The 13008-nt window shown below is 53.1% G+C and overlaps 1 protein-coding gene across 5 annotated transcripts in view; it reads right to left on the bottom strand.

Moving 5' to 3' along the window:
* EPHA8 (EPH receptor A8) overlaps nucleotides 1-6406 on the bottom strand; it is a 53003-nt gene extending 46597 nt beyond the window's left edge. For 4 of the 5 annotated variants that reach the window (XM_030018835.2, XM_030018836.2, XM_030018837.2 and 1 more), the window contains exon 1: nucleotides 6213-6406. In XM_030018835.2, the coding sequence (XP_029874695.1) occupies nucleotides 6213-6297 (85 nt within the window). In that variant the 5' untranslated portion in view covers nucleotides 6298-6406. The remainder of the gene's footprint in view (nucleotides 1-6212) is intronic. The other variant, XM_030018838.2, reaches the window with a different exon arrangement.
* Between the last annotated feature and the right edge of the window lie 6602 nt (nucleotides 6407-13008).

Genomic DNA, 13008 nt, shown 5'->3' with positions numbered 1-13008 from the left:
TCGTGACAGTCTAAAAATTACACAGGAGACTTTTCTGACACAAAATACACCTCTTCTGCTTGCAGTAAGCAAAACCTGTGTGGTACAGACTCAGAGAAATGGGAGCCCTTTCCAGAGGGTTTTGTGCCAGTGTCCTCACACCAGTCCTGACTTCCTCTTCTCTTTTCTCACATTTGTTGGGTATAACAAAATAGACATGAATGCTTTTTCAGCTTTAGCTGATGAGGTTTCTGATTTCTGCAGCATTTTTGGGGAGTCAAAGCTCATGCCAGGCAATCCCCTAACGCCATCCCAGGTCCTTATCCCAGAGCATCTCAGTGCTTCCACCCCCAACCCGTAAGCCATATGTCTGCTCGGTTATCTCCTGCCTGTTTGGGATTTTGCAGATTTCTTACCCAAAATCAGGACTCCTTGGTGTCAATCACAGCTGCTTTCCATGCCACCCACAGTGACTCAGGTGGACCTGGCACTGGAGATCTGTGCCTGTAGCAGAGCCCGTGAGTCCATCAACAGTACAAAGCCTGCAGACACCCTGCCCTTCCCACTGACTCTTGCATCCCGGCAGTCCTGGCAAAGATGTGAGTTTTATCCTCTCTGGAATATTCACTAGGGAAATGTGGATTTTTGCAAATGTGCTTACTTATCTGGGTTATCTGAAGGGGCTTTGGATGGCAGTTTTTCAGACTGTCGGGTGCTTTTTCCCCGATTTCTCTGAGGACATCTTTTGCTCTCACACTAGTTGGCCACCCTAAACCATGCCTAGCTGTTTGTATCCCAGTGACATTTTTAAAGCAAGTTAATTTCTTTTAAAGGCAATTACTTTGCTCTCTTAAAAATAGCTTTCTAAAATGGAATATTTTCATGGACAAAAATACCAATACTAAAAATGTTTGAGGGGACAGGCTGAATATCTCATGCCACCAGTAATGAAATATCACAAGAGTCCTTAAAAACTGTATGGGAGATACGTAACACGAAAGGTATTTCATCCAAGGAAAGATCCGGTGACCTGTGCCCACCCTTGATGCTGGGATGGAGCTGGTCTATTTAGCTGCAGCCAGTGCTGTTGCCACTCACTTACATGGTTAAGGCATTTTAAATATGAGAAACTGGAGACAGAGCAGAAGATACCACAGGCACAACCATGACACCAGGGTTGGAGGAAAAAAAATACGAGAGAGAGGAACCCACAGAGCCCAATCTGCTTGTGCCCATGAGGAGTGCGAGGCACCCAGTTGCACTCAGCGTACTTTCATGGCAGAAAAATATGGGCTCTTAAATCTAGCAAGGAAAGCCTAACAAGAACAAATGGCTGGAAGTTGAATCCAGGCAAATTTGTATTAGGGAAAAGAGGGGTCCAATTTTTTAAGGCTGAGGCCAATGGGCCATTGGAACAAATTATTGAAGGCAGGGATTGGTCTGCCTTTGCCGTTGTCTTCAGATAAATGTTGACTACCTTTCTGGATGGCATCCTTAGGCCAAACACAGTTCATTAGGCTTTATTGGTGTGGCTGGACCTGACCCGTAAAGGAGTTACGTCCTTTATGTGGTTATTTATGACCTTAAGTACCGCACATCTACACAGGCAGGACATGGGGTTTTTTTCTTTCTTTTTGAAGGAAATATGACTGTGTGATCCCGCCGCTCACTTTTGAACTACCAGGGCTGAAGGGGTTAATCGTTTCTCTGTGACAGAGGAATAATTTTGAGTGTTGGTCATGCAAACACACTGGGGTTAGGAGAATGAACTATCAAAAACTGTCAGGGTATGAATAGAGTTATCATATGAATGGATTTGCCCCTGGAGATAAAGGCAGCACTGAAGGCTGCCAGCGAGGCGAGCAGGGACGTATGGAACACAGGACCCGACCGAAACAAAGAGCGGAGGTGTCAGGATATCTTGATGAAATCAGCATTCCCCGGAGTCTTGCCCGCCAGGACCCACGCGTGCTGACCCCAGCGGGATGTGTGGGACAAGCCGCTCTCCCTCCCTCCCTGGCTGAGCATCTTATGGGGCTGGGGTTCGTTGTTTGGTGTTTCTTTTTTCTTTCGGGTAAAATATTTTTCTAATAATTTCTCAGCAATCGAAAAAATAGGGAATTCCTTCATCCCTGTAGTAATTCATTGGGTTTTCAGTTGTACTTAATTTTGGATTCATCAGATCTATTTCCACCGTCACCAAAATGGGTGCCCATTTATTTTCACTGTAAATAAACCCCTCATGATTTCAGGAAACAAGAATTCAAGGAGAATGAAAAAAAGCTCATGGAGTAGGTGTATTTTGTGTGCTGTTGTGTTATTTTTCTGCAAATTTTGTGGTTTCATTATCCAGAAGTTTTATAAGCTATTAATACAAGAAGGATGGAAATGAAAATGAGACCAGAAACATATCCCCGTGAGCCTGCCTAAAATCATGCAAGTATTTGCTTTATATCAGCATTTTGGGAGCAATCAAAAAATTACACACCCCAAATTTATTTTTTTTTTTTTTTGCAAACATAGCCAAAATCAGCTCCCTGTTCTAAACTAATGCTTCTCTGTCCCCCCATCACCAAAAGTCTGTATACCTAAAACGTCTTGTTTCCAATTCTTACAGAGGATCACGGCATCCTCACAGCCTTTTTACAACTGCAAAAGCTATTTCCTTTCCCTTTCAGAGCTTTGCTTCTCCCGCAGCCCTGACTTCGGCGTTGCTGCAGAAGGGGTAGAAAAGTAGCATTGAATAAACATGCAGATAAGTTTTTTACCTCTTTTTCTGTTTGAGCAGAGGGGTAATTAATGAGATTACAATTGAGAGATTAGCAGGGGAGATTGCCACACAAGCTTCCTCTGGCCCCCATTTCGGCAGCACAGCAAGCTGCTGGGTTTTCCCAAGGACCCTGGTGCTCTCCCGCACCCCATCCTTGTTGTGAGGATGAACAAAACATCTCCATCACCGACCCCGTGGTGCGGGGAAAAGGCGAGCATCCCTGTGTCATCAGCTCTGCATCCTCACCAGTACACTCCCCGTACATCGCCCTATCCCCATCACCTGCTGTTTGCCTCGGCCATCCCTACGTGCCCTGAAATGCTGGGGGACATGTCCCTGGGTCCCCCTTCCCTGCTGCACCATGTTCCCCACCGAGGTACCACCCAAGCTCACCCGCGGGCCATGAGGTCTGTGCTGTGATGGGGAGGAAGGTCGCCCACCTCATGGATGGAGGGCAGAGCTGAGCTGGAGGCATAACCGGGAAGGGAGCAGACCCCAGGAGCAGCATTTGACGTGCCATTTTCCAGCAGAAAATAAAATTTTGTCACTCCCTGCCCAAGCCCCAAATGTGGTAATTTCTGCTTGTCTGATTTTCTTTCAATACAACAAAGATATTTCATATTTTATTATTGCACTTCAATTTGCAGTGTCATATAAAATATCTGCTTTAATATTTTTGCCTATGTAACTTGGTGTGTAACAGTGTAAATATTTTAGTCTATCACACTGTCTTCATATTATTGAAAATAACTTTTCTACCTCCCTGCTCTAAAGCAATTTAACAATTTCAGACAAAATTTTTTCAGTGCTCCAAATGAAAATTTTCCACATCCTGCAAATTTTCACCCACCTAGAAAAAAATCTGAGTTTTCGCTTTCAATGCATTTTGCAATGGCTGTCATGCTGAAATGTGGGGATTTCCCAAGGAATGGTGATTCCTTTTTTCTACCATTTCCAGGACACCCACTGCATGCAAGAGTGAAAGGAATAAAAAATGTAAGCTCAAAACTTCTTGGAACAAATCTTTCAGAAAAGAGAAATGCACTGGGAGCTCTTGGAAGGGGAAGAAAATCAGACTAAAGCCATTTCTTCAGGTTAATATACGTCTTTATATACCAATTGCCTCCCAATACACACACACAGAGTGCAGCGCACACTGGCCTTAAATTTGCTTTGCAGCTGTAATTTTCTACCCTGCAGCTCTTGAGCATTGGGTTTTCTGGGTAGCATGGCCAGCGATACACGGCAAGAAGCAGACCATGGCTGTGGCAGCAGGCAGAGGTCACGGTCAGCAGCAGCAGGGCACCCTTGTGCACCACGGCTACACCGTCACACCGTGCCCGCAAGTGCCACATGCTGTAGAAATGGGGTAGCAAAGCCCAGCACAACCGGAGTGCAGGAGACGCCAGGGCAGTGCTGCACTTTGCAGCATCTCTCCACATTTCTAGTCCCATCCCCATGCCAGGGCGCTCAATGACCGGCACCGCAACTGCTCCGGCATGGATGCTGCCACCAGTCCATCCCCGCACCCAGAGATGCTGGGAGCTGGCAGGAGCCTGCAGCCACATCCCCAGCTCCGCTGTCTGTATTGTGGGGCCCGGCTGACACTGAGCTGCCCCATGCCACTGCAGAGCAGTGTCCCAGTACCCACGGAGGCACAAGCATCCTTGGTGGTGGTGAACAGAGCACCACCAGCTTTCTGCAGGGTCCCACACTTTGTCCAGATGCCACCCAGCACCTTCTGCCCAGTCTAACCCAGATCCAGCCCGCTTGGTCTTCCCCAGAGCCTGGCTCATCCCCAGCCCCACGCATCCCCCTGATCAAGGCTGTTATTGAGACTAGCTTTCCTTTCCAAAAAGTCTTGTGGGAAACCCAGGTCTTTCCAGCTGGGGACAGGCAGACAGAAGTCCAGGGCCTCGCTGTCCGTACAGACGCCATAAAACCTACCCCAGCAGCCAGCAATCTCCTCCACAGAGGAAAGCAAAGAGGCCCCAGCCTCGCTTGTCTGTGCCCAGCGTTAGCTGAGTTCAGGCAGGGCTACTTGGCTTTGCAGAGCTGCAGCACCGAGACCCCAGGGCAGCGCAGGCAGCATCCTGCACTGCACTCTGCCCAGGGCTCGGGGTACAGGGCAGCTGCTGCACCATGGAGTGGAGGGCGAGCAAGGGCTGGGGGTGTTGGGGGGCTGGGTTCTCATCCTGCACCCACACAGCCCGTCCCCAGCAGTGAAAGCCCAATGCATCCCCCCACAAGGGCAGGAAAGCCAGTGGGGAAAGGAGCAGGAGGAGTACCAGGAAGCAGACAGCTAGCATGAAACAGGGTTAGGACCAGCAAATAGCCAGAAATGGGTAATTGAGGTGAGGAAGACAGACTGGGTTGGAGGTGAGGTGCGGGTGGGTGTTGGAAGATGGCAGCAGGTGCAAGGACCCAGCCCGGCAGGATGCCGCAAAGTGCACGAGGCATCGTGGTGCCAGCCCGTGGGCCTCAGCAAGCCAGAAGGATGGCAGGGATGCAGGGGCAGGAGAAGGGAGGGATGCCACTGCCGCCACTGGGTAGGGACACCAGCACCGGGACTCGCTGCAGAGGGCTGCACCGTGCTGGCCGCGGCTCTCAGGCATAGCAGAAGGGAGGAAGGATGCTGCTGCTGGTGCCAAGGACATGCTCAGGAGCGGGAACAGCAGATCTCCGGGTGATGAAGATCAGCAGACCTGGGAAGCAGCCATGCTGCCGCTGCCAGTGCGGAAGAAGGCAGGCGAGCGGGTGGGTGGCAGGCAGTGGGAGCAGCGCTGCCGAAGCTGAGGGGGACCCAAGATGCTGGAGCAGGGTTGCACTGCTGACAAGGGCCGGGGATGAGTGCAGCCAGCAGCAGGGTAGACTGGCTGGGCAGAGGGAGCAGGCCTGACGTGGCTGACACCGAGATGTTGGGAGAGGGTCCCGGGCTGCATCCCTGCTTTCTACTTCAGAAGTTTCCAGTCCATTCCTTCATGACAAGTTTCCCACCCGAGTGCCCTTCCAGCTCCCCACATCCTCCGCACACCTTCCCGTGCCCACCTGCTTGCTCCATTGCAGCCCACGCCACCCGGCCAGCACACACGGCCCCGCGCTGCCACCAGCTCTGGTGATGGGGATCGCCATGGCTGAGCTGGTGCCTGTGTCCCTGTCCCCTCTGCAGCCACCCCTCCACGCTGCAGCAGAGCCCTTGCAGGGGAGGCCGGTCAGAGCTGGCAGGCATTGCTGCAGAAATCAAGTCCTCCTGCCCAGCTCAGAAGTTTAGCCTCCAGTGCAAAAGCTCCAGGATCAGGAAACTCAGGCAGGCAGGAACCCGGAGCTGCGCTCCCCTGGGAGGAGGGAGAAGCTAAGCCCGACAAAGCGAGCAAGCCCATGTGGACACATCCAAACAGCCACAGTGATCCCACAGGTCCCCCCCAACACTGCCCCATCACGCCAGGGCCAACCCGGTTCCTACCTTCGCTGGTGGTGGCAGAGAGGCAGGCAGCCAAAGCGATGACGATGGAGAGCGAGGATGTCAGATCCCCCTGTGCCCATGCCATGATCCGGCAGGGCCACCAGGCATGGAACAGGGCCACCTCGGTTGTCCCAGCACCTCTGCGAGCGAGCGCCCAGAGCTACGGCACACGCCGGCTAATGCAAAGGCACTTTGCGCACATTGCTCGCATCCACACAGGCGAGCGGCTCGGCAGGGAGGGAGCAGCCTGCCTGTCACCGCTCGCAAGCCAATGGGGTGGGTGGGCTCTGCAGCAAGCCCCCCTTCCCGCACCACACGCGCACGCTGTACCCAGCCCGAGCATCCATCCAGACGGTGGGCTCCCGCTCCCCACTGCCATCCATCCTCCCTCCCTCGTAATGCTCGAGCAGCCCCCATTGCCTCTCACGCTCCCCAAACCTCTTCGCTTTTCTTGTCCAGCTGCTGCAAGAGCCAAACTTGCAGCCTGAGCTGTGGCCCAGCGGGGAGCTCTGCACTCAGTTGGGGTCAGGTGTGAAGGGGATGGGGTTGCCCTTCAGTCCCAGTGTGCACAGAGAGGAAAATCCCTTGCACATGGTCCCTTTGCATGTCTGGGGCCGGGGAAGACAGGCAGAACCACCCCCCCTTGATGCTTTCCATGCCACATCGTCCTGGGATAGATACTCTCTGCTCTCCCTTGAGCTGGGTCAGCGGGAGCAGGGGACAACACGGCCAGGGCTGACAACACCCAGCCTGTTTACAGCCACATTGGCTGCCTGAGAGAGGGCCAAGCCCTTCAAAAGCAGAGTTTGGGAGGACACTGCAGTTGTCCCACGGTGGGCAAGGCCAGGCGCTGGGCAAGGGTGCACTGCAACCGGGGTCTGGGCTGCCTCGGGAGCACAAAGCAGCCTCCCCACAGCCCTACTGAGGACGCCTCTATGTCCCTCTTGCTTGGAGCCACCAGAATTGCCGAGCCAGGTGAGTACCTTGCTCAGCATTAAACACTCGGCATCTGTCAACAGACCTCCTACAGTGGCCACAACTGTTTCCCCATCTAAATGCTGAACGATCACTAAAACCTGCCCATGGTAACCACATATGCTGACTCCCACCTATGCCACGTGCGGTAGGGTTATTTGCTCTTCCATGTGCTCATGACCAGGGAACTGATGTATGATTGCAGCCCTCCCCTGCCCCCAGCAACTCACCCCAGGAAAAGGCACGTGAGGGAGGATGGGCATCTCCCTCTGCTGACTGTCAGGCCATCCCTTGGATAAAGCTCAACCCAACTTGCTCAGTGGGCTGGGGGGGAGGGAGTGTCGCACACCCTCCATCTAACCCTTGATCCCAGCATGTTCCCTGGAGATGCTGGACCCCATGCTGGGGCACCCCACAGCACTGCCAGCAGCTTCCTACCTGCTGGGCTGAGAGGGGCTCCCTGCCCGTCTCACAGCCTGTGGTGGCAATAATTCCCCATTCAGAATGGATGAGGATTGTGCCTGCGGGGACATGTCTGCACCACTCATCACCAGGATCTGGGAACGGCCCAGGGCGTCAGGTGCCTCCAGGTTTTTTTGCTCTGCCTGCCTGGGAAACCATCCGTCTGGAGACAGTGCTGGAGAGATCCTGTCATCAGCGGTATCATGGGATAGGCTTGCAGTGCAGCTCCAGCAGGGACACAGCCATGGCTTGGGGAGGACTCCAGCAGTTCCCAAGGAAGCTGGCAGAGGCTGAGTGGTGCCATCTGGCAGGGGGTGCAGCTAAGCAGTGGTCTTTGCAGTGCACCTTGGAGCAAAGGGGTCAGGGCTGGTGGTTTCCTGAATAGCACCAAGCCACCAGGAAGCCCCAGAGCAGTGCTGATGCCATGATGGTTGCACCCCTGCAGGTGGTGGGAGAGCTGATTTTCTGCCAGCTATCACATTGCTACTCCAACCCAGCAATCTCCTGGTGCTGAAAGGGCTTGTCACAGCTCAGTGCTGGATCCCTCAACTCTTTGTCACCCAGTGACCAAGCAGAGCCAGGCATGCCAGAGGGACACCATCCACGCTGCCATCATCTCAGCCCCAAGCTCTGGAAATGAACCTCTGGGGAAGCAGAAGCCAGCTTTGGCCTTGCAGTACTGAGTGAAGTCTGCTCCCAGTGTGATGCTCTAACACAGGGGGTTAACCCTGCAGACCTCCAACAGAACCCAGGCACCCACACAGGTTCTCCAGTCCCCTGGTACCATCCCAGCCCCACATGTCCCAGGAATGTGGGTCTTCCAGGTCTTGCCAGGGTGTTCAGAGCTACCAGATATTGCACCTCCCCACAGCTTTTGGCTTTGCTGTGACCCAGGAGCCTAGAAAAGCTGTGGTGGTTGAGTACTGTTACAGAATGTAAAGCAGCTTCGCAGGAGGCAGGACACAGTGACTCCAAAATAGTGTGCCCCAAATCACTCCCAGGGAATGGGAGACCTCTCAGATACACTGTCAGCTTTGGTGAGAGAGGATGACATGTACTGGGGTGCCTGCATGCAGTGGTGAGTGCAGCAGGGTGCTGAGCCTTGGTGGAGGACTGTGCTGGCTCAGTGTGAATGGCATACCGTAATGCAGTGCATGCACACTGGGCACTGAAGGGGTGTGGGAGTAGGGGCAGGCATCCTGGTTTCACTGGACACTTGGTTTTGCGGTCAGGATGTGCCTCGTGTGCATAATTAGTGTATGTGCCTGCAGGCTGGGCACTGTCGGGAGTGTGTGAGCTGGTACAGGATGGAAACACTTGAGAAAGAGCCTGGAATGCTGCTGTCTGGAAATGCGGATGCTTTCCCTACCAGGATCCACATGTAGCCGCAGACACAGTCACAAGGCATCCCAGAAACCCCAAACAGCCCAGGAACCAGACACATGGAGGGCATCACACCAGGATCCCTGGCCGTTCTCCCCATCTGCATCCCTCCCCAGGCTCCCAATCACCTCTCCCTGGCCTGAGCTGGATGGGGCACAACGCCTGCCTGCCAGCTGCCTCCCCCATCTCACTGCGTGCTGCTGCCTCCGCTCCTTGGTGAGTCTCTTGCCGTCACCACGTCCCTCAGACGTGGTCCTGCACCTGGCTGTCACAGAGATGGGGAGGATATTTATAGATGCTGCGGAGAGAGGAAAGCACAGCTCAGACAGCGAGGATCAGCAAAGGAGGGGAGCCAAGCCTGGCTATACCCCCTTTTAGCATGACCCAGGTCATTGTGCATTTACCAGAGAGACCACAGCCTCCTTGCTAACTCAGCAGCTCAGACCTGAGTGGCTATTGCCCCTTTCACCCAGCTTTGCACCCAAGGATTGCCCATCACAGGCCTGCCAGAGCAAATCTGTGCCTGGGCTAGCAGAGAGGACAGCCCTGCCTGCCTCCAGTGTCCCTGCTCCTCCTGGGTCAGGAAAGCAATACCCAGGCACTTCTGCTTTCCTGTAGCATTTGCAGGGCCAGGTGCCTCCAGGTCAGGGCTCGTGCAGGCAGCACGGGTGGCAGTCATTAAGGGAATGACACCATCTCCAGGACCCATGTCACCCCGTGTCAGGCCACCAGCAGACCCAGGTCCCCCCTTTAACCCTGCAGGGAAGGGAACACTCAGGGCAGGGAGCAGAGCCATGTTGCAGGTCTCTGTAACCCCCTGATGCCTGTCCATCTGTCTGTCCCCTGCTGTACATCCCTCTGCCAGGAGGAGGAGCGCTGAGAGATGACGGGGAATAGGTGCCCTCTCCCAAGCCCAATGTGCATCCCTGTCCCACTCACACGGTGTCTGCGGGAGGAGGAGGAGGATGAGCTGAGTGGGTCCCCAAGCACAGGCAATACCACACAGAGGTCCAGGATCCTCCTAGCAAAGCCGTGCCCCCCTGCAGGGTGGGGGGACAGGAGTCCTGGGGATGCTTTCCCCACACAAATGGCCATGCACAATGCCCCCTCCATCTCTTGCACAGACAACAGCCCTGAATCCAAAGATCTTTTAAAACTGGCATTAAACAAGTCAGGCTTCTTGTCCTGAGCCCTCTACCCTGGCCTCCCCAGCAAAGCCCTGGGAGCAGCAGGATAGGAGCGGAATGCTGTACCCATGCAGGTTGTACATCCCCGTTCTGCACTTTCACGTGGCAATGGCATCCACCAGAAAAACTTGCATTTGGTGCCCCAGCCTGAGCTGTTAGCAGTAATTTCCAGTGAACTTCAGTGTACCCCATGTAACAATGCATGTGGACAGCCCTTTAAACTGGCATCTAATATATAAACATGCCAACAAGTTATCTATATCGTTATAACAATTCATCTGGAGCAATACCTGTGCTACATCAGTATCACTAACTCCTCGTGCTGTATCGGGGCTGGGACAGATTGCTCGGCAGCAAGGTCAAGTATCACAGGGACCATGTTTCCCCTCCTTCCTGCCTCCTGGGCAGCGTGCACAGGGCTCTTTTCCCTCTCCAGCGCCCTGAGTGCTTTTGTTTTCCTAATGTGTCAGGCCCCTATTTCAGCAAGGTGCCTGCCCTGAGGAGCAAGCCAGGTGGTGCCTTCCCTGTTTGCCCCAGGGACTCACCAGTATCCCCATCACTGCCTGGCCTCTTCCCCAGCAGAGCAGCCATCGAGCCAGCATCTTTCACGAGATGCCACGGCCAAACGTCTTGCCTAGCCCTTCACCATGGCCAGGTGGAGGATGCTGCTTCCCTCCTCGTTACCATAGGTGGGTGCCTGGTTTCTTCCATTAACGCCAGCGGAGAGGGTCAGCTCTTGGCATCAGTTGTGACGAGGTGCAACTGTGGGAGGACCTTGGCCAGCTGAGCAATCAGCACCCGATTAATTCAGCTCAAGGCTGGGGAGGCCTGGCATGCCTTTCTTCCTTGTCATTATCAGAAATGATGTGTATTAATATCCTTTATATTAAAAAAAAAATCTTATCATAATTTTTCCTCATTGAAGGAGATGGTTTGGAATTGGAATTGAGACAAACACAAGCCAGGAGCAGTGGCTGCAGAAGGGGAGAGTTTAAGAAAGGCCTTTTGGTAATATCCATCGTTCCCTTATCAGTGAGGATATTAAACGTATTGAAATGCTAAGCAGCTCTTTAATGGCTGTCTCTGATTTTCATTAAACAAGCAGGGGATGAGCAGGAGGGAAGGGGATGCAGCACTGTTCTCTCTCTAAGAAATTCTGATTGCTGGATATTAACGGCATTAATGTTCTTTTATCCAAGAGTGCCAGGGTTGTGCTTGCCTTCTTGCCTATTTTCTGTCTTGCTGAAGTGGAACTAAGTCTCTGCTCCCCAAGGTGGGTGCACAGTTGCTGTGAAGCTGTTAGGGACCAGGGTTGTATAGAGATACAAAGCAAGAGTCTCCCAGGGACTATTTTTTTGGTACAAGTATCTGCAAGCACCACCATGTCCATGCTGCCCAAAAGGACATAGAAGCTCATGCCTTAATGGGGCAGTCTGGCCCTAAGAAGAAGAGGGGATGAGGAGTCAGAAGAAGTTTAGCCCAAGCAAAATCACCACAATAGCCCCAGGCCCAGGCTGGAAGCATTACCTGCAAGCCTGGAAATAGCGCAGGGGATGGTGAGGGATGGTGAGGGATGGGCTGCCCCTTTGAAATAGATATGGCAGTAGGTCCTGGCGATCCACAGGCATCTCCAGGCATGGAGAAAAATGCTTCTGTACCCTGTCTGAAGGGAGGACTGGGCAACATCTCTGCCCCCCTCTGCATCCAGTGCTGTAATGACCTGAGGGACCACCCCTCAGCTTCCCAAATGGGGACATTGCCATGGGGATCATTGGAGGAAAGACATCATAGCATGTAGTGCCTCAGCATGAGCACAAAAGCAGGGCTGGGTCCACAGCAGAGGCTTTGGGGTGCTCTGCAGAGGATCTCAAGCCTGATTGCAGTGCTGGCATGGCCAGCTGAATGCTTGTAGGAGCTCCAGCCCACACTCGCAGTTCTGACACCCAGACAAGGCTGTGAGAGCCTCTGGATTTCTCTGCAGACAGCCCAAGAAATGATGCTTTGCTGGCTGAAGAAGCAGAGATGCAACACACAGTCAAGTCCAAGCACTTCAAAGACACATCAGGAAACAAAACCCATGGATCAGGCACTAAAATGGCACGAGAGCCACAAATATACCTCACCACTCTTAATATCTCTCCTCACTCTTAATACCTCTCCTTTGCCTTCCAGTTTCTAACCTTGGCATGCACATGGCTACATTCTGCACAGTCACAGAGGCCAAAGGCTTTGCTGTTATAACCATATGCCTCCAGGACCTGGGGCTTGAAAGCATCCAAAAATAACACAAGGCTGCCCATGGTATTATGAGAGTCAGCAACAATGGAGGAAGGCAATCGACCAGCCAGCTGAAGTCCCCTCTCCCCATCCAGTGTACATGCATTTGGAAAAGAAAGGGACAGAGGGACAGCCCTGGTGCTCTCTTGGGAAAGGCTGATACAAACAAACAGAAATTAGCTGGAGCCAATAAAACAGGGGCCGCCACTAGCCCAGGCAGCACTGCGTGTATTTAATCCCAGTCTCCAGAGCACAGCAGCTCTGATATTGCCGAAGGGAATGGCTTTGTGGGCTAAGCAGGTGGTTTGAAATGTTTAGATTTTCGGAAAACATAGGGTCCCTGCAGGGGTTGCAGCTGAGCCTGCAACCCAGTTCACTACCCCTCCGCCACCCGGGACCCCGGCATCATCCTGCTCTGGGGCATCCCTTGCATTTCTTGAACCCAGCTTGTGCTTCTTCCCTCCCAATTTATTCCACACCTTTTTCTTCTCTCCCCTCTGTCCTTGCTCTTT

The sequence above is a fragment of the Aquila chrysaetos genome, chromosome 6 (genome assembly GCF_900496995.4).
Source record: "Aquila chrysaetos chrysaetos chromosome 6, bAquChr1.4, whole genome shotgun sequence".
Taxonomy (NCBI): domain Eukaryota; kingdom Metazoa; phylum Chordata; class Aves; order Accipitriformes; family Accipitridae; genus Aquila; species Aquila chrysaetos.
Note: the sequence above shows the minus strand (reverse complement) of the source record. Positions and strands in the feature narration are given on the sequence as shown.